We start from the raw sequence: 20,847 nt of genomic DNA, 5'->3' as shown, positions 1-20,847 counted from the left end.
GCTGAAACCCTGTCTACTCCCACATCCTACAGATAGTACCATGTGTCGCCATTTTCCAGCGTTGTTGGCCGCCGTGGCGGGGGTTGCTGCCCTGCATGAGGCCCAGTGGGAGCTGGAGCACGGGCGTGACAGGGAGGTGGCAGAGCCTGTTATAGAGCAGCGGGCTGCAGTGGGGCATGTGCAAGCCACCCAGGCCGCAGGGCCACACGCCCGAGAGGAGCAGGAGGAGCACCACGCCGTGCGAGAGACACAGCAGGAGGAGGAAGAGGAGGAGGATGTGCCACGGCCACGGAGGTGTCCGATGCGACAACCTGTGTACCGGCCCCGCATGTCCTTCAAGGACCTCCTGGACAGGGCGTGCAGGAGGAGACTCCGGCTGAGCCGGGAGATCGTCGCCTACATCTGCCACCTGACGGCACCACGTGGGACTGGGGTTGGACATGCCCTCCCGGTGGCCATCAAGGTGACGGTCGCCCTCAACTTCTTCATAACGGGGTGGTTCCAGTCGCCGAGTGGGGACCTGTCCGGCATCTCCCAGTCATCGGTGCACAGGTGCATCCAGGCCATCATCGACTCGCTGTACGACATCGCAGAATGTTACAGTTCCCTATGGACCGCGCACACCGGGATGCCCGCGCAGAGGGTTTCGCCGCTGCTGGAGGAGGAGGAGGAGGACGGTCAGGATGAGGGGAACTCTTCTCCAGATGAGGGGGGTGGCGAGGGGGAAGAGATGCACGGGACATGGGGGATGGGCGGCAACAGGAGGCTGCCCAGCACCGCCGGCTGGGCCAGCAGGCACGGGTGTCGCTGGTAGCTGCACGTTTCGGCGACCACGGTGGGGGTCAGCAGTGATGGGCATGGGCACAGACAGCAGAGTTCGACACCTCCCCCACCACCCTCACCTCCCCCATCACCGACCACCCTCACCTCCCCCACCGTCGACCACCCTCACCTCCCCCATCGCCGACCACCCTCACCTCCCACACCGCCGACCACCCTCACCTCCCCCATCGCCGACCACCCTCACCTCCCTCACCGCCGACCACCCTCACCTCCCCCACCACTGACCACCCTCACCTCCGACCACCCTCACCTCCCCCATCACCGACCACCCTCACCTCCCTCACCGCCGACCACCCTCACCTCCCCCACCAGGGACCACCCTCACCTCCCTCACCGCCGACCACCCTCACCTCCCCACCACCGACCATCCTCATCTCCCCCACCACCGACCACCCTCTCCTCCCCCACCACCGACCACCTTCACCTCCCCCACCACCGACCACCCTCACCTCCCACACCACCACATCACCGGCATGCATATGACCCCTCCATGACACATTCAACTGCGGCACAAGGGGATGGGGGCAAACGGTTGATGGTGTAAGCGGGTCTGGTACAAGGCATGGAGGATGATGACAGCCCGCCGTGCGATGGGCTCCGAGCCATATGTCGTTCGACAATGTCTGACTTATGGCCACATCAAGGCCCTCCACCTGGGTGGACCCTGCGCACGGCACAGACACTGCATCCCCTGGCCCTGGCGTATGGCTGGGGGCGGGTTGGCCGCACGTCACACGCACCGGAGCTCAACTTCTATCGCAACGTCCCTCACACACACTGGCACACAGTCCCCGCCTGCATCGGACAGAGTACAGAGGCAGCTCACATAGGTGTGGAATGTGTTTAATAACAGACGTCCTGAACATGTGCCCTAGCCCATCTAACTATCTGTGCCCTGCACCCGTGTCAACTCACTCATCCGTGTCTACCTTTCTGACCTTACGTTCCCCCAGACGGTACAGCAGAACTGGAGCTGGACCCCTGTGATTCCTGCTATGTGACTAGGGTCCTCTTTGGCGGCCGTTTCCTGGGGCGGCCCGGCCTGGATGGGCCAGGCTGCACCTCGGGCAATTGGGATGGTGTGGCGCCACCCTGTTCTGCCCGCTGCCCACTAGATGCACCAGGGATGGTGGGGGCGGTGGAGGGGTGGGGGGGGGGGGAGTCCGAGGTGGCGCGGCTTCCGGCACACACTCCCGTGCAGGGGGAGCTGGAACAGGCCCCAGCACCTCCTCCTCCCTCGGGGTGCCCAGTGGCCCCCGGGGCTCTCCATGGGATGGGGTGCGGGCGGATGCAGCACCCGGGGCACCGTCATCATCTGGCGCTACCAGTCCTGGAGGCCCGTGCTGGTATTGACCAGGGTTTGGTCGTTCGCAGCCATGGAGCTCAGGGAGTTCGCCATCCCTGTCTGACTCTGTACAATGCCGTCTATCACCCGGGCAATAGCGCTGATGCTCTCAGCGATGGCCTGCTGGGACTGGGCCATGGCCTGCTGAGACAGCGCCAGGTTGTTGAGCGCCTCTGCAATGTTCAGCTGGCCCTGGCTCATGGCTGCCTGTGAGAGGGCAGCCCTGTCCTCGGCCGCATGCACAGATAGCCCCAGGCCCAGAAAACTCAATCCCATGCCCGACACCATTGCCACCATTGTCTCCACCGCGGATGCCTCCCATGCGGTGTTGGCCTGTGTGACACTCATGACCCGCACCATTTCCTGCTCCTGGATGCGGATGCACTCCTGCACTTGCAGGTGTTGGAATCTGGCCATCACACGATCATGCCCCTGGGTCCCTGACTGCATCAGGTCTATGGGTGGGCAGGGGAACACCAGGAAACTGGGACCCATCTGAGCGGCAGGTGTTTGCCGGGGCTGGGCTGCCCTCCGACCGTCCGGCCCCTCGGCTGCTCCTACCTCCCCCTGCTGTACTGGATTGGCTGTGTGGTGCGCACCAGTTAGTGTCCCAGAAGCCTCATCACTAAAATGGCTAACCGAGGTGAGAGTATCTGTGGTGGCGGAGGGTGCAGGGGACAGCTGTGACGCAACCTCGGTGTCTTCATCGGACCTGGGGTCGGGGGTCCCCTGGGGTGCCATGTCCCGTATGTTCGTTCCCTCTTCATCTGTTCACAAAACCAAGAACTAGGGCCATGGTGCAGTCTTTCAGGTCGCCGATTGGATTTGGGATAAGTGCTGGGCAGGCAATTAGAAGGAGCGCCCCACTGATTACAGAGATTAGAATTTCCAGGGCGAGGGTCTCAGAGGCAAGCCGCCATGAGCATGGCATGAATCACGGTAGTGGGAGGCGGCACATCATAATAATAATCTTTATTGTCACAAGTAGGCTTACATTAACACTGCAATGCAGTTACTGTGAAAAGCCCCTAGTCGCCACATTCCGACGTCTGTTCGGGTACACGGAGGGAGAATTCAGAATGTCCAATTCACCTAACAGCACATCTTTTGGGACTTGTGGGAGAAAACCGGAGCACCCGGAGGAAACCCACGCAGACACAGGGAGAAAGTGCAAACTCCACACAGACAGTGACCCAAGCCGGGAATCAAACCTGGGACACTGGAGCTATGAAGCAACAGTGCTACCCACTGTGCTACCGTGCCGCCCATTTTCTGGCACTGGGATTCTCTGCTCCCACCACTGTTAATGGGAATTCCCATTGAAGCCACTCCACAGCACTGGGAAACCTGCAGGTGGGATTGGGCTACCAGCCAGACCAGTGACTGCCGCCAGCTAATGGCTAGAGAATTCTGGCTATACAGGTCTTCTTGTCTTGTCGAACTGAGGAACTTTAAAGGTGTCTTACAGGTGGTTTTCATATGCAGGCAATACTACAAAGTCATTGTGAAAGGCTAGCCCAAAGGAACTTTCCCTTGAGCTCCACACATTCTCCTCTAAGCGAAAGGAGCTAATTGTAAGAAGACCGGCAGATACTGCATGTTAAGCGATTTATCAACCCTTCCTCTCTGCAGAGGTACTACACCTAGCAACTCTCCCAAGGGAACCCGAGGTCGGAGGCAACGAGGTACAGGGCAATGGAGTCTCTGTACTGGTCATCGATGTATGCAGACATGGAGAGTGAATTATCCAGCTGTATGCCATGCAATGCACTTCAGCTGCATCAAACCAAGGAACCACTGCACGAACATCAGGTTCCAGATCTCCAATGTTCATTCATGGTGGCAGATATTTTTGAATGGAGTGGTAAGCAGCTCCTGTCCTGTGTTGATTCGCACTCTGGTTGGTTTGAAATCGGCCACCATCAAACATGAGGAGCAACATGGTAATAAGCAAGCCACACGCAGTGCATAATGACAGACAACACTCGTCAGTATGTTTCCAGCAAATTCAGGGACTCTGCACACATGTGGGACTTAGAGTACATGACGAGTAGTCCGCTGTATCCACAGTCCAATGGCCTGGCAGTAAGGGCAGTGCATTCAGCCAAGCACCTGCTTGAGAAATGTGGCCGAGACCACACCGATTTCTAAGCTGCACTCTTCAGCCTGTGAAATATGGCCAGATAGGATTGGCCGCTGACTACTCAATGCATGTTCTCTCAGCAAACCAGGACGACAATTCTCATTTCCAAATTCCTCTTACAACCAAAGATTGAAACCAGTACACCCTTAGAAGCAGCAACAAATGTGAAAGAGTTATTACGACCAAAATACTCACACACTTTGTGCTCCAAAACCTGGTCAAACAGTCAGGATTCAGACCACATGTGGCCATGACAAAGGACATGCACCAAAGCTGAACAACTATGTAGTTTCCTTGGATGTACAAAACCGACATCGTCTACTGCAAGTCTCTGAACCATGACCGTCAATCACCAGTGCACCCCATGAATCCAGCCTGCAATCCAGCTCCCGTGCACCACTGGAAATGGGAGTCCCCCCCAGAGCCCATCGCAGCAAGCCTAGCAGCCTCAGGGTACACAATAAGGATGATGCCATTCACACTGAAGACTCCAACACAAGATCATCTCCAGCACAGCCAACTGGTGCAATACAAGTTTCCAGGATTATGTACGGGACTAGTTTACAACTGGCGTTCCTCTTTTTAAAAAGGTCAGGGGAAAGGAAGTACAATGGGCTGTGCATCAGCTTCAGCGGCCTAACACCAGTTTCCCACGATGTAAATAGTCACATGTTCACATGTTCAATTTGTATGTTCTGTGATTTCCTGTTTGGTCTCTTTTTGGTTTTGGTTGTGTTTCATGTATATACAAATAAATGCCTTATAATGTTGCAAATAGCTTGCATCTCTACATCTTAAAAGAACCAGGGGCGTCATTCTCCCACCCCCCGCCGGGTCGCAGAATGGCCGTTGGCCGCCGTGAATCCCACCCCCGCCGAAGTCTCCGAAGGGAGAAAAGTCGGCGGGGCGTTAATGGCGCCGCTGCCGCGGAGAATGTCACGGGTCTGCGCAAGGCAGCCGATTTTCGGCCTGCCGATATTCTCCCTTCCGGATGGGCCGAAGTCCCGTCGACGTGATGACCGTTCACGTCGACGTGAATCAAACCTCCTTTTCATCGGCGTGACCCGGTGCTCCAGGCTCACGCCGACCAGCGAGGAGGTGAGTGACGGCCTGGGGGGTTGGCTCTGGGCAGGCAATGGCGTGGCCGCAGACTGATTGCCTGAGGAGAGGTGTGTCTCGGCTTGTGTGTGTGTGTGTGCGGCGGGGGAGGGGGGGTGGTTAGAGTAGGCTGGGCTCCGGGGGAGTGCCGGGAGGGGGTCCGTGCCGGGGTGGAGGTTGGGGGGGGGGTCCGTGCTGGGGTGGAGTTTGGGGAGGGGGTCCGTGCCGGGGTGGAGGTTGGGGAGGGGGTCCGTGCCGGGGTGGAGGTTGGGGGGGGGGTCCGTGCTGGGGTGGAGGTTGGGGAGGGGGTCCGTGCCGGGGTGGAGGTTGGCGGGGGGGGTCCGTGCTGGGGTGGAGGTTGGGGAGGGGTCCGTGCCGGGGTGGAGGTTGGGGGGGGGTCCGTGCTGGGGTGGAGGTTGGGGAGGGGGTCCGTGCCGGGGTGGAGGTTGGGGGGAGGGTCCGTGCTGGGGTGGAGGTTGGGGAGGGGGTCCGTGCCGGGGTGGAGGTTGGGGGGGGGGTCCGTGCTGGGGTGGAGGTTGGGGAGGGGGTCCGTGCCGGGGTGGAGGTTGGGGGGGGAGGTCCGTGCTGGGGTGGAGGTTGGGGAGGGGGTCCGTGCCGGGGTGGAGGTTGGGGGGGGTCCGTGCTGGGGTGGAGGTTGTGGGTTGGGGAGGGGGTCCGTGCCGGGGTGGAGGTTGGGGGGGGGGTCCGTGCTGGGGTGGAGGTTGGGGGTTGGGGAGGGGGTCCGTGCCGGGGTGGAGGTTGGGGGGGGGGTCCGTGCCGGGGTGGAGGTTGGGGGGGGGGTCCGTGCTGGGATGGAGGTTGGGGGTTGGGGAGGGGGTCCGTGACGGGGTGGAGGTTGGGGGGGGTCCGTGCTGGGGTGGAGGTTGGGGGTTGGGGAGGGGGTCCGTGCCGGGGTGGAGGTTGGGGGGGGGGGTCTGTGCTGGGGTGGAGGTTGGGGGTTGGGAAGGGGGTCCGTGCCGGGGTGGAGGTTGGGGGGGGGGGTCCGTGCCGGGGTGGAGGTTGGGGGGGAGGGGTCCGTGCTTGGGTGGAGGTTGGGGGTTGGGGAGGGGGTCCGTGACGGGGTGGAGGTTGGGGAGGGGGTCCGTGCTGGGGTGGAGGTTGGGGGTTGGGGAGGGGGTCCGTGCCGGGGTGGGTGATGGGAGGGCAAATGAGTTGGTCCACCTGGCCAGGTGCCAGCCTCCAACAGTTGGACCCATGCGGTCCATGCCACCTGGCTGGGGGGAGGAGGGGATATGGGCAATGATGACATGTCGTCGTTCCCCTCCCCCCCACCAGGCCATCATGTTTTCAGACCATCCAGCGATGTTGGCCGCCGTGGTGGCAGCCGCTCATGTCTATGTTGCCCTGGATGAGGAGGAGGAGGAGGAGGAGGAGGAGCGTGCCAGAGAGGCGGCGCAGGCTGCCGCAGAGGGGCAGGCGGCAGCCGCCCAGGCTGGAGGGACACCTGACCGACAGGACGAGGAGGGGGAGGAGGACGTCGTGGCCCCACGGCAACGGAGGCACCCGAGGGCGCCCCGTGTGTACCGGCCCCGGCAGTCATACCAGGACCTCACGGACCGGGAATGCAGGAGGAGACTCCGGATGAGCCGGGAAACCGTGGCACACATCTACCACCTGCTGGCACACCTGTCACCGCGTGGCACTGGTGGGGGACACCCTCTCCCCGTGTCCGTCAAGGTTACGGTGGCCCTGAACTTTTATGCAACGGGGTCATTCCAGGCACCGAGTGGGGACCTGTCCGGCATATCGCAGACATCGGTGCATCGGTGCATCCGGGCAGTGACAGATGCCCTTTATGCCATGGCGCACCGCTACATCCGCTTCCCCGTGGACCGGGCCAGCCAAGATGCCCGGGCCGTGGGCTTCTCTGCCGTTGCCGGGTTCCCCATGGTCCAGGGCGCGATCGATGGGATGCACGTCGCCGTGCGGCCACCTGCAGAGAACAGGGCCGTGTTCACTAATAGGAAGGGGACCTATTCAATGAACGTACAGGTGGTCTGCGACCACCGCATGATGATCCTGCACGTCTGCGCCCGTCACCCAGGCAGTGTACACGACTCATTCATGTTGTCGCGGTCATCCATCCCCGGCATGTACGAGGGACGCCATCCCCGGCTGAGGGGCTGGTTGCTGGGCGACAGGGGCTACCCATTGCGATCGTGGCTGATGACGCCTATACGGAGGCCACGCAATGAGGCGGAGAACCGCTACAATGATGCCCATGTAGCGACAAGGGAAGTGATCGAGAGGTGCTTTGGCGTGCTGAAGATGCGTTTCAGGTGCCTGGACCTCTCTGGGGGCGCCCTCCAGTATCGGTCAGATAGGGTCGGCCGCATCATTGTGGTGTGCTGCGTCCTGCACAACATAGCCCAGCAGAGGGGCGATGTGCCGCAGGCAGAGGAGGGCGGAGTGGAGGAGCAGCAGGAAGAGGCCCAGTCCTCCCCAGATGAGGGGGATGGGGGCAATGGTCAGGGCAGACGGGGTAGACACAGGCGGGTGGCTGTCCACCGTTACCGGCTGGCCCAGCGGGCACGGGACAGACTGATAGACGCCCGCTTCACTGACTAGATGGGCGTGGGAATCGGGTAGTATGGCCACAGACCACACACCATGACAACAGCCGACCACCCACACCCCCCACCCATCCACCCACCCAGCACCCTCACCCCCCTCCCCAACCCCACACACCCCACCCGCATGCACACCACCCCCCCACCCCCAATTGCCGATCCACCGGCGGCACAACGGGCCGGGCTCACCCAGTTGCGGGTGGACGCGTGTCTATCGCAGGCCATGGAGGATGATGACAACCCGCCTCCGATGAGCTCCTGGCTCTACATCGTTGGACTATGTCTGACCCATGGCCACAGTACCACCATCCACCCGGACCATCCCTGCATGCGGCTGTGACACTGCAGCGCACGGTCCCGTCCTCTGCCCGGGGGATGTTGATGACGGCCCAGGGGGAAGGGGGCAGACTCACCTGGGGCTGAGGTAAGACCACCTGTCACACACACACTTGCGCTCAACGTACATGACACGCCCGCACACTTTGGACAGAGCACAAAGGCAGCTTCGGTAGGTTTAACATTGACTTTAATAACCAAAGGAGTTCATGCACGTGCCCTAGCCCCTAAAACTCATCTGTGCCCTGCACCCGTGCCAACTTACTCAGTGTCTAATTGTTTGGCCTTACGGGCCCTTTGACTACGTCTACGTGGTTCCCCAGACGGTACAGCAGAACTGGAGGTGGACTCCTGTGATTCCTGCCCTCTGACACCGGATCCCTTTGGCGGCCGTTTCCTGGGGCGTCCTGGCCTAGATGGGCCAGGCTGCGGCCCGGGCGACTGGGATGGCGAGCTGCCAGCCTGTCCTGCCCGTTGCCCACCCGATGCACCTGGGACGGAAGGGGGGGAGTCCGAGGTGTCGCGGTGTACCGGGACCTCCCCTACAGAGGGAGCCGGGACGGACCACACCACCTCCTCCTCCCTCGGGGTGCCCGATGGCCCCCAGGCCTCTACATGGGTGGGGGATGCGAACGGACTGGCCATCCGACGCGCCCCCGACATCTGGCGCTGCCAGTCCTGGAGGCCCGTGCTGGTATCGACAGGGGTCTGCAGGTTTGCAGCCATGGAGCCCAGGGGGTTGTCGAACCCTGTCTGCGACAGTGCGACGCCAGCTCGCACATGGCCACTGGCGCCGATGCCCTCAGCGATGGCCTGCTGAGACTGGGCCATGGCCTGCAGAGACTGGGCCATGGCCTGCAGAGACTGGGCTATGGCCTGCTGAGACTGGGCCATGGCCTGCTGAGACTGGGCCATGGCCTGCTGAGACTGGGCTATGGCGTTGAGCGCCTCTGCCATCTGGCGCTGGCACTGGCTCATGGCCTCCTGTGAGAGGGCAGCCATTTCCTGGGCCACAGACGCCGCCTGCACGGAAGGCCCCAGGCCTCGCAAACCGTTCCCCATGTCTGACACCGTCGCACCCATTGCCTCCACCGCGGACGCCACCCGTGCGGTGTCAGCCTGGGTGGCACGCATGACCGGGACCACTCCCAGCTCCTGGACGCGGGTGGACTCCTCCACCTGCGACCGCAGCCGCCGCAAGCCACCCGTCACCCTATTCGCTCGTCTCCGTGTCGGTGGTTGCATCGGATCTATGTGTGGGTGTGGTAACTGCAGGAACCCGGGATCCATCTGGGCGGCAGATGTTCGCTTGGCCTGGGCTGCCCTCCGACCGCCCGGTCCCTCTGCTGCTCCTACCTCCACCTGCTGTACCGGGACGGCTGTGTTGTGCGCACCAGTGAGTGTACCAGACGCCTCATCACTAAAGTGCCCAACCGTGGTGAGTGTTTCTGCGATGGTGGAGGGTGTTGGTGACAGCAGTGGCGTTGTGTCGTGCTCTTCGTCCCACTCTGAGTCCATGGCACTTTGGGGTGGGGGTTCGTCTCCACCCATCCACTCTGAGTCACTGTCCGGTATTTCGTCTTCCCGGGTAGGGGTGTCCTGGGTAGTGGTGTCCCGGGTAGGGGTGTCCTGGGTAGTGGTGTCCCGGGTAGGGGTGTCCTGGATAGTGGTGTCCTGGTTAGTGGTGTCCTGGCTCGGATGTGACGGGGGCCTGTGGCTGCCCCCCTCATCGCTGGGTGGTCGCTCCCGCACGTGACGGGGGTGTCGTCTCCCTGTTGCTCCAGGTCTCTCCGTCTCCCGTGGTGTGCGAGGGGCATCCTGCGGGCGTCGCATGCTGGAGGGTGCGGGTCTCTCCGTCTCCCGTGGTCTCCGAGGGGCATCCTGCGGGCGTCGCATGCTGGAGGGTGCGGGTCTCTCCGTCTCCCGTGGTCTCCGAGGGGCATCCTGCGGGCGTCGCATGCTGGAGGGTGCGGGTCTCTCCGTCTCCTGTGGTCTCCGAGGGGCATCCTGCGGGCGTCGCATGCTGGAGGGTGCGGGTCTCTCCGTCGCCCGTGGTCTCCGAGGGGCATCCTGCGGGCGTCGCATGCTGGAGGGTGCGGGTCTCTCCGTCTCCTGTGGTCTCCGAGGGCCATCCTGCGGGCGGTCTGCATCTGCGGGGATGGGTGCCTGGACGTTTGGTCCTGCGATACACAATGAAGCATGCATGGTTAGACATCAGGCAGTGATCAGGTGATACGGGGGAGGGGGATATAGGGGAGGGGGGATATGGGGACGGGCTGTTGGTGGCTCACTTGCTCGTGGGGCCCCGACCTCTGCATCAGCAACCTCCCGGTCCTCAGGTCCGCCAGCCAGTTCCAGGGCCCTTTCCTCGTGTACGGTCAGTGGCCTCTCATCAGCGGGCCCTCCTCCAGTCCTCACATGCTCCCTATTGTTGTGTGCGCGCTTCTCCTGTGGGGGGGGGGGGTGGTGGTGGCAGGGGTAAAAGGCAACAGTGTTAGGCAGGTATATGAATGCACACCATCGGTTGCGCGTGCATTGCAGAGGTTAAGGTTAGGGCTGGATTCACTTGGGGATATGGGGGATATGGGGGAGGGGGGATATGGGGGAGGGGGGATATGGGGGAGGGGGGATATGGGGGAGGGGGGATATGGGGGATATGGGGGTGGGGGGATATGGGGGAGGGGGGATATGGGGGAGGGGGGGATATGGGGGGAGGGGGGAATATGGGGGATATGGGGGAGGGGGGATATGGGGGAGGGGGGATATGGGGGATATGGGGGAGGGGGGATATGGGGGAGGGGGGATATGGGGGAGGGGGGATATGGGGGATATGGAGGAGGGGGGATATGGGGGAGGGGGGAATATGGGGGATATGGGGGAGGGGGGATATGGGGGAGGGGGTATATGGGGGATATGGGGGAGGGGGGTATGGGGGAGGGGGGATATGGGGGAGGGGGGATATGGGGGATATGGGGGAGGGGGGATATGGGGGAGGGGGGAATATGGGAGATATGGGGGAGGGGGGATATGGGGGAGGGGGGATATGGGGGATATGGGGGAGGGGGGATATGGGGGAGGGGGGATATGGGGGATATGGGGGAGGGGGGATATGGGGGATATGGGGAGGGGGGAATATGGGGGATATGGGGGAGGGGGGATATGGGGGAGGGGGGATATGGGGGAGGGGGGATATGGGGGAGGGGGGATATGGGGGAGGGGGGGATATGGGGGATATGGGGAGGGGGGATATGGGGGAGGGGGGGATATGGAGGAGGGGGGATATGGGGGAGGGGGGAATATGGGGGATATGGGGAGGGGGGATATGGGGGAGGGGGGATATGGGGGATATGGGGGAGGGGGGATATGGGGGGTATGGGGAGGGGGATATGGGGGATATGGGGAGGGGGGATATGGGGGATATGGGGAGGCTCACCCTGCCTGCTCTGACGAGGTCGTTCACCTTCTTGTGGCACTGGGTGCCTGTCCGTGGTGTTAGGGCCACAGCGGTGACGGCCTCTGCCACCTCCCTCCACAGACGCCGGCTGTGGCGTGGGGCAACTCTGCGGCCGTGCCCGGGATACAGGGCGTCCCTCCTCTGCTCCACCGCGTTCAGGAGCGCCTCCACATCGCGTGACTCGAACCTCGGGGCTGAGCGACGGCCAGCCATCAAGTCGGGTGTTGCGGTCGGGTGTTCCGGTCGGGTGGGGGGGAGCTGCGCGGCCTTATGAGCCATCACGCCGTGCAGCGCGTATGACGCTGCACGGCGTGAACCACTGCGCAAGCGCGGATCCCGTTACGTCGCTGCTAGCCCATTTCGGGCCGCAGACTATCGGCCCATTTTTATGACGTGACGCAAGTGGGATTTGCGCCGTTTTTTGCGCCAATCGGCGGAGTTTCCGCCGATAACGGAGAATTTCGCCCCAGATGTCCCAACTAAAAGGGTAAGATGTAGACTGAGTGATCAAATGACATTGTGGCTACTTAAGGTGTCAAGTCTTGGTGGTACAGGTGTTCTCCTGGAGCATGGGCAGAGATACAGCATGCAAAAGCTGCTCAGTGACTATTAATGACCATCTACTGTTGTTAGTCCCTGGTCACCACTTATTGAAACCCAATACTTCTACAGTTAGTACCTAACTCTTGATGTGTTAGGCAGGTCGGTTCGGTGTGGCTTGATGCAGCGATGCGAGTAACAGACCTCTGACACTGTAGAAGATCCAACATGGCTTTATTGAACGATAGAACTAACATACATATTTAACTGTGGGTCGAACTACACTAACTGTACTAAACTGACTGGAGACCTTGTACTAGCCTGACCAGACTTACTAGCTACCGCATGGTGTTCGCACTGTCTCAGTTGCTGGGTCCAGAGAGAGCGGGAGATCTAGAGCCCTCTGGCTTTATAGTGGTGGTGTCCTGTCTGGTGATTGGCTGCACTGTGCTGTGTGCTTACTGGTCATCCTGTGTGTCAATCACTGCCTGTCTGCACTTCATTATATACATGCGTAGATATTATGACAACTCTTGTTTCTTTTAAAATGAAAAATGCACTGGGTCACAGAAATCTACAAAAATATGTACTTCCCGCTTCTGTACCTTGCACAATAACATGACACCACAGGCTGTAAGTGGATGCATTACTTCTGAGAATGAAATAGGAAAGTCCCAATGCACTTACCCCTTTGACCTGTGATGCATCTATCGCCAGACGGGTTATTAGCACACCAACAGCGTTATTGCGATCATCAAACCAACCGATCTCCTAGTGTCAGAATAAATTAATTGGCAGTCAGATTTGAACCATTAAACAATAAGAATTAATACAAGGTTATGGTATCCGGGACGCTGTCATTCAAGCCTGGGACCAGGGGGAAAACAAGCATATTGTTTACCTACAGCTAGAACCTGAGGTTCCACCGAAATTCCAGTGTCTAACCTCGAATGATTTTTCAATAGACAGATAGGCATGGACATCCTCTATGCCAAGGGGGGGACGCCTAGAGGGAGTTTATAAGCTATCCCATGAATTCTACCAATTTAATAAGCAGCACGGTCTCTGCGGAGTCTGCTCATTCTCCCCGTGTCTGCGTGGGTTTCCTCCGGGTGCTCCGGTTTCCTCCCACAGTCCAAAGGTTATTGGTGGATTGGCCATGATAAATTGCCCTGAGTGACCAAAAAGGTTAGGAGGGGTTATTGGGTTACGGGGATAGGGTGGAAGTGAGGGCTTAAGAGGGTCGGTGTAGACTTGATGGGCCAAATGGCCTCCTTCTGCACTGTATGTTCTATGTTAATCTTAGAAACCCTCAGGGGAACTATCTCCAAATCAGAAAACCACAAGCTTTTACATGGGAATCAAGCCTAACGGAGGCCAATCATCTTTCTCCAGAGGTCTGCTTGATCCAATGGAAGATGCGGATTTTTCATAAAAAGACACATTTTTGTTGCGCGCTTCTCGGGTTGTTGCCTTCAGTGGAGTGGCAAGGCCTGGTTCTGATGTTCCGTCCAGCAGTTCAGGGTAGACAATGCACATTTGGGTCTGCCTAAGGTTCAGCATTGTCTATTGCTCCTATATGTCTGTTCTGCACCTGGTGTACATTAGTTAGATGGTTACTTGAGCATATATTAAAAAAACATTAACCGGCAAGAGCAAAGAGGAATCAGGAAATTATGGGCGGGATTCTCTGTTTCTGAGATTAAGTGCTGACGTCGATGCAGAATTCATGGAGTTCCACGACAGCAAAACAGGCGCTGCACTTGGACCGATTCAGCGATAGTTAAGGAGATAGCACCAGCACCACGTGGAACACAATTGATTGCAATGAGAAATGGTGCAGGATTTGCTGGTTTCGGGATTGACACTCAGTCGGCTGATCAGCTGCAGCACGTATGCAGACTTCACTCCCCCCACACACACTATCCCAGCCTACAAGATGGCAGCAAGAGATGCGGGCCCACGTTTTGCAACCGCAGAGCTTGAGACCCTCCTGGATGCCGTGGCGGAGAGACAGATGACCCTGTACCCTGGCTCGGGAAGGAGACTGCTAGCCGCCGCCATTCGCTGTGCCTGGGTGCAGGTGGCAGAGCCGTGAGTGCCGTGGGCAACACTGCCCGGACCGGCCAGCATTGCCGAACAAAACTGCACAACCTCCTCAGTGGCCAGGGTGAGTAGGCAGCCTGTGCTCCTGGCGCCAACCCCCACCCTGCACAATATGCCGGTACCCATACCGGCCGCCATGAACGTGTGTCCTGGCCACTGAGGCCACCAGCTACCCACCCCCTGTGCTGCATGCATCGGAGGCCACCCACAAGCACCGGGAGTGGGACAAGGCAGGAGGGGAACCGCAGGAACTGTGTGCCCCCACCATAGCAGAGCAGAGGGCCCTGGACGTGGTCAGCGGCCCAGAGGAATGGGAGTTCGCCGGGGTGGATTTCGGACACAGGCGAGGAAGTGAGACTTCGCTTAGTTGCAGTTCCCCATGACACGTGTCAACTTCCCCCCCCCCCCCCCCCCCCCAACACCCCCCCACATATCCTAACGCCACACCATCCTCACCCCCACACCACCCTCACCTTACACCCTCACTCCCACACCACCATCACCAGCCCACCCACATGCTCACCTACACCACCACCCTGGCCCATAGTCTAATCATGCATCTTGTCTTGTGTCTTGCAGGAGCTTCTGGAGATGGGCCGGATCCATCTGGCGCTCCCCGCCCCCAGCCAATGCTACAGCCGGAGCTCCCCCGTGAGCTGAGCAGCGTCGAGGACAGCAGCTCGGACAGCAGCCCTCCATTGAGACTCGGGAGCCCACGGAGCTCGGGTCGGAGGATGACAGTGATTTCCCGTCACAGCTGTCTCTAACACCCTCCACCATCCCACAGACTCTCACCTCAGTTGGGCACTTTAGTAAAGAGGCTCCACGGACACTCCCTGGTGTGCACCACACAGCTACCATGTCCACAAGGATCGGTCCTTGCCCCCACATATTTTTCATTTATATTTTGCGCCTTGGTAATATCATCCACAAAAACACCTTATCGGATTCCCATGTATTCTGTCAACACCCAGCTCTACCTCACCACGAGGTACCTTAACCCCTTCACCATCTCCAAATTGTCAGAATGCTTTATTAACATCCAGTACAGGATGAGCAGACATTTCCTCTCAGTAAATACTCGGAACACTAAAATCATTGACCGGGATTTTCTGGCCCCGGCACTGTGGGGACCTTCGCGGCATATGTGTAGACCATTCAATCTTCTATTCACTTCACCAGGACCAGCAGCTAGAAAATTCCAGCCAATTGGCAGAGTTCTCCCATCTGGGTCCAAATCCCATGTTGGGCGAGGATTGTTTCCCGTTTTGGAGACTGGTGGGAATCCACAACATGGGCAGGATTCTCATTCCCACAGCCAGCCAATGGAATTTCCCATTGTGGCTGATGCACGATCAATGACTACTAAAGCGAGGTTGTAGTCCAACTGAAGGCTTTAATAAGCTAGATGTTTCCCCCAGCAGCTCAGGTACAGAAAGAAAGCTGCTGGGGCGGCACAGGCTCTTATACCCCGCCTTGCAGGGCGGAGCTACCATACAACTTGACCAATGGGAAACATACATTATCTACCAATGGTGTTCCAGCATTACTAGGTACTATAATACCTCTACACAGACTACCACATTCACTCCCTGTCAAAAAAGAGTCCGGCGGGAGTGGTGGCTTGGTATTACAACATGGTAACGTGTTGGAAGTTATAGTTATGGAGGTACCGTAATACCTCCGTACACGTTTTGTCTTATTGTCGTAACTATTTACAATTTCAGAATTAACTATATACACTTTAAAGTGAAGCGATCAGTCGATCGGGGGCCTGGTCGTCCTCTGTGATCGTCGAAGCTTTGGTGGTGACGCCGGTGCAGGTTCGGGCGTCTGTGACTCCGGGAGCGTGGTTTTGATTTCTGTGGCAGCTTCCCCTAGACGGCGCTGGTGGGGAAGAACCGATCCTCCTGGGAAGGGGGCGGCTGTAAGGTGCGCCTGTGGGAGGGAGTGGCTGGGGTGTGCGTTGGGATCCGGCGGGCGCCAGGTCTCGTAGGGAAACTGTATCTTGTCGGCCATCGGGGTACGCCATGTAGGCATACTGGGGTTAGTGTGGAGAAGATGGACCCTCTCGACCAACAGGTCCGACTTATGCGCCCGCACGTATTTTCGGAGCAGGATGGGTCTGGGAGCTGCTAGCCAGGTCGGGAGCGAGGTCCCAGAGGAGGACTTCCTGGGGAAGATAAGGAGATTATCGTGAGGTGTTTGGTTGGTCGTGGTACACAGCAGTGACCGGATGGAGTGGAGGGCATCCGGGAGGACTTCCTGCCAGCGGGAGACTGGGAGATTCCTGGACCGTAGGGCCAGTAGGACGGTCTTCCAGGACGTTCCGTTCTCCCTCTCTACCTCTCCATTACCCCGGGAGTTGTAACTGGTCGTCCTGCTCGAGGCGATGCCCTTGCTGAGCAGGAATTGACGCAGTTCGTCGCTCATAAAGGAGGACCCCCTATCACTATGTATGTAAGCGGGGAACCTGAACAGCGTAAAGATGCTATGGAGGGCCTTGATGACAGTGGTTGCGGTCATGTCGGGGCAGGGGATGGCGAATGGGAATCAGGAGTACGCGTCAATCACATTCAGGAAGTACATACTGAGGCGTTCAAAGGGACGGGAAGCCTTTATCAGGTGCACTTTCTCTGGCCAGTAGAAGTGCGGTTTGCACTCTGCGCAGATTTGGCAATTTCAGGTAGCTGTCCTGAGCTCCTCGATGGAGTAGGGCAGGTTGCGGGTCTTGATAAAATGGAAGAAGTGAGTGACCCCCGGGTGGCAGAGGTCCTCGTGGAGGGCTCGGAGGCGGTCCACTTGTGCGTTGGCACATGTGCCGCGGGACAGGGCATCAAGAGGCTCGTTTAGCTTCCCGGGATGATACAAGATCTTGTAGTTATAGGTGGAGAGTTTGATCCTCCACTGCAAGATCTTATCGTTTTTTATCTTGCCCCGCTGTGCATTATCGAGCATGAAGGTGACCGACCGTTGGTCAGTGAGGAGAGTGAATCTCCTGCCGGCCAGGTAATGCCTTCAAAGTCGCACAGCTTCTACTATGGCCTGGGCCTCCTTTCCGACTGAGGAGTGGCGGATTTCGGAAGCATGGTACGTGAGCAGAAGGCCACGGGTCTGCCCGCTTGGTTGAGAGTGGCCGCCAGAGCTACGTCGGACGCGTCGCTCTCGACGTGGAAGGGGAGGGACTCGTTGATGGCGTGCATTGTGGCCTTTGCAATGTCTGTTTTGATGAGGCTGAAGGCCTGGTGGGCCTCTATCGACAGGGGGAAAACTGTGGATTGGATCAGGGGACGGGCCTTGTCCGCATAGTTGGGGATCCACTGGGCATAGTAAGAAAAAAAGCCTAGGCAGCGCTTCAGGGCCTTGGAGCAGTGAGGGAGGGGGAACTCCATAAGGGGGCGCGTGCGTTCAGGGTCGGGGCCTATAACTCCATTTCGCACTACGTAGCCGAGGATGTCTAGGCGGTCGGTGATAAATACGCATTTATCCTTGTTATACGTAAGGTTAAGGGTCTTTGCGGTCTGGAGCAATTTTTGGAGGTTGGTGTCATGGTCCTGCTGGTCGTGGCCGCAGATGGTGACATTATCGAGATATGGGAATGTTGCCCGTAAACCGTACAGGTCACCCATTCGGTCCATCTCCCGTTGGAAGACCGAGACCCCGTTAGTGACACCGAAGGGAACCCTTAAAAAGTGGTAGAGCCACCCATCTGCCTCGAAGGCAGTGTATTTGCGTTCACTAGTGCGGATGGGAAACTGGTGGTTGGCGGACTTAAGATCCACCATGGAAAAGACCTTGTAATGCGCGATCCTGTTTATCAGGTCGGATATGCGGGGGAGAGGGTACGCGTCCAGCTGCGTAAACCTGTTGATGGTCTGACTGTAGTCGATGACCATCCTATGCTTCTCCCCGGTCTTTACCACCGCTACTTGAGCTCTCCAAGGGCTGTTACTGCCTTCAATGTCTCCTTCCCTCAGTAGCCGTTGGACCTCTGACCTAATAAAGATCCGACCCTGGGCACTGTACCGTCTGCTCCTGGTGGCGACAGGTTTGCAATCCGGGGTGAGGTTCACAAACAGGCAGGGAGGATCGACCTTGAGGGTCGCGAGGCTGCAGACAGTGAGAGGGGGTATAGGGCCGCCAAATTTGAAAGTTAGACTTTGGAGGTTGCACTGGAAGTCTAACTCCAGGAGTGTGGCCGCGCAGAGGTGGGGAAGGACGTAGAGCCGGTAATTTTTAAACTCCCTTCCCTGGACTGTGATGTTTGCTACACAAAACCCCTTTATCTCTAATGAGTGGGAACCAGAGGCCAGGGAGATTTTTTGATTAACGGGGTGGACGGGGAGAGCTCTCCGTGCTCCCAGAGTCAATTAAGCAGGACGTCTCATGCCCGTTGATTAGTACCATTGTTGTAGCAGTTGAGAGTGTTCGAGTCCGGGACTGGTCCAGAGTCACCGAGGCTAATCGCGGCAGCAGCTGGGTGTTCTCGCCGGGCGGTGTGTGGTCATCGGCACCGAGGTCCTGGGAGTCCATCCAAGATGGCGGCGCCCACTGCTCGCACATGGCTGTGGGTGCACAAAATGGCGGCGCCCATCCTGTACCAGTACCATACATTCCCGTACCAGCCCCCCTGAACAGGCGCCGGAATGTGGCAACTAGGGGCTTTTCACAGTAACTTCATTGAAGCCTACTCGTGACAATAAGCGATTTTCATTTCATTTCATTTTTAAAATTTCTATCACAAGTGGCATCAGAGGGACAAGATGGCGGCGCCCGGAGGCCACACGTGGCCCTGGGGGAGGAAGATGTTGGCACTCGCTGGCCGCACAGGGTCCATGGAGACGGTTGTGGTGGCGGCCCACATTCGCTTCCGGAGATCCCAGCGACCGCCCGGGCCTGGCATACCGCCACAAAATGGCCCTTTTTGCCGCACCCTTTACATGTGGACGAACGGGCTGGGCAGCACTGTCGGGGGTGTTTGGCTTGCCCGCAAAAATAGCAGCGGGGTCCCCCGGGGTTGCCGGGCCGTCTTGCAGAGCAAGCTTGTGGGGGGATGTGAGATGCCTCGGAGTCGGCTGCAGGGCGGGTTCCATGCTGCCCAGGGGGCTGCCGCGCGGTCGGGGGCGTAGGCGCGAGCGCTTCCGGAGGTCACATCCAGGGAGCTGGGCCTAGAGTCTCGTTTTCCAGCAAACGCTGGCAGAATTGAGAGGACAGCATACCCACAACGAAAGCGTCCTGAATCAACAGTTCAATGTGGTCGTTTGCTGAAACATGCGGGCAGCTGCAGGTTGTCCCCAACACCAGGAGCGCACAGTAGAATTCTTCCAGTGACTCACCAAGAATTTGTCGCTCGTCGCTAGTAGATGCCGGGCGTAGACCTGTTTACAGGGTGAATGAAGTTTCCTTTCAGCAACTCCATCGCGGCATCAAAGTCATCTGTGTCCTCGATGAGGGCGTAGACTTCTGGGCTTACCCTTGAGTGCAGGATTTGCTGTTTCTGTTCTCCTGTGGGTGTGTTTTCTGCTGTTCCGAGATAGCCGTTGAAGCACGCCAGCCAGTGCTTGAAAGTCGCCGCTGAGTTTACTGCGTGGGGGCTGAGTTGCAGACACTCCGGCTTGATTCAGAGCTCCATTCTTTAAATCTAGCTTATTAAATTGATGCACGATCAATGACTACTAAAGCGAGGTTGTCGTCCAACTGAAAGTTTTAATAAGCTAGATGTTTCTCCCAGCAGCTCAGGTACATAAAGAAAGCTGCTGGGGCGGCACGGGCTCTTATACCCCGCCTTGCAGGGCGGAGCTACCATCAGCTTGACCAATGGGAAACATACATTATCTACCAATGGTGTTCCAGCATTACTAGTTACCATAATACCTCTAAACAGTCTACCACAGTGGCTACCCCATGCTGTCGGGAAACCCTTCCGCATGGGTGTGTCCCAATGGCGTGCGGTTTATTCCCCGATGATGCCGTTTTGGAGGGGGCGGAGCATCCGAAAACAGGTGTCGCCCCCGATTTGGTCGTAAAACGGGATTCTCCACCTGATCGCCAATTACGATATCAGCGTGGTGCAGTGGAGAATCCTGCCCCAGGTAATCACAGGCGTGAGGGCCACAACGGGATTTGCGCTCATGGTGAACGGGCCCTAAAACTTGATCCAGTCCTTTTCAGGACCGTTGTGTTTTCCTGCTGGTGTCATGGAGAATCACACATGGGTGGAAGATTCCAGTTGGACCTTCATCTGCATCCCAAATCATTTTCATGGCAACCTCTGGTGAGTTTCCCGATCCACCATGGCAGGTACCCACGGAAGCTCCCATGGGAAAGTCATGTCAGCAGAAAACCAAATTTTGGAGTCATGCTGATTTCACACCATCTGCGATTGAACCCA

At 58.5% G+C, this 20,847-nt stretch overlaps 1 protein-coding gene across 1 annotated transcript in view; it reads right to left on the bottom strand.

The window, feature by feature from the left end:
* The window catches only part of abcb5 (ATP-binding cassette, sub-family B (MDR/TAP), member 5), a 190,218-nt gene that overhangs the window by 31,342 nt on the left and 138,029 nt on the right, over positions 1–20,847 (bottom strand). The window contains exon 21 of the mRNA XM_072509204.1: positions 13,038–13,121. Within this exon, the coding sequence (XP_072365305.1) occupies positions 13,038–13,121 (84 nt within the window). The remainder of the gene's footprint in view (positions 1–13,037; positions 13,122–20,847) is intronic.

Source organism: Scyliorhinus torazame, chromosome 6 (genome assembly GCF_047496885.1).
Source record: "Scyliorhinus torazame isolate Kashiwa2021f chromosome 6, sScyTor2.1, whole genome shotgun sequence".
NCBI classification, from domain to species: Eukaryota; Metazoa; Chordata; class Chondrichthyes; order Carcharhiniformes; family Scyliorhinidae; genus Scyliorhinus; species Scyliorhinus torazame.
This window is presented reverse-complemented; position numbering and strand designations above follow the sequence as displayed.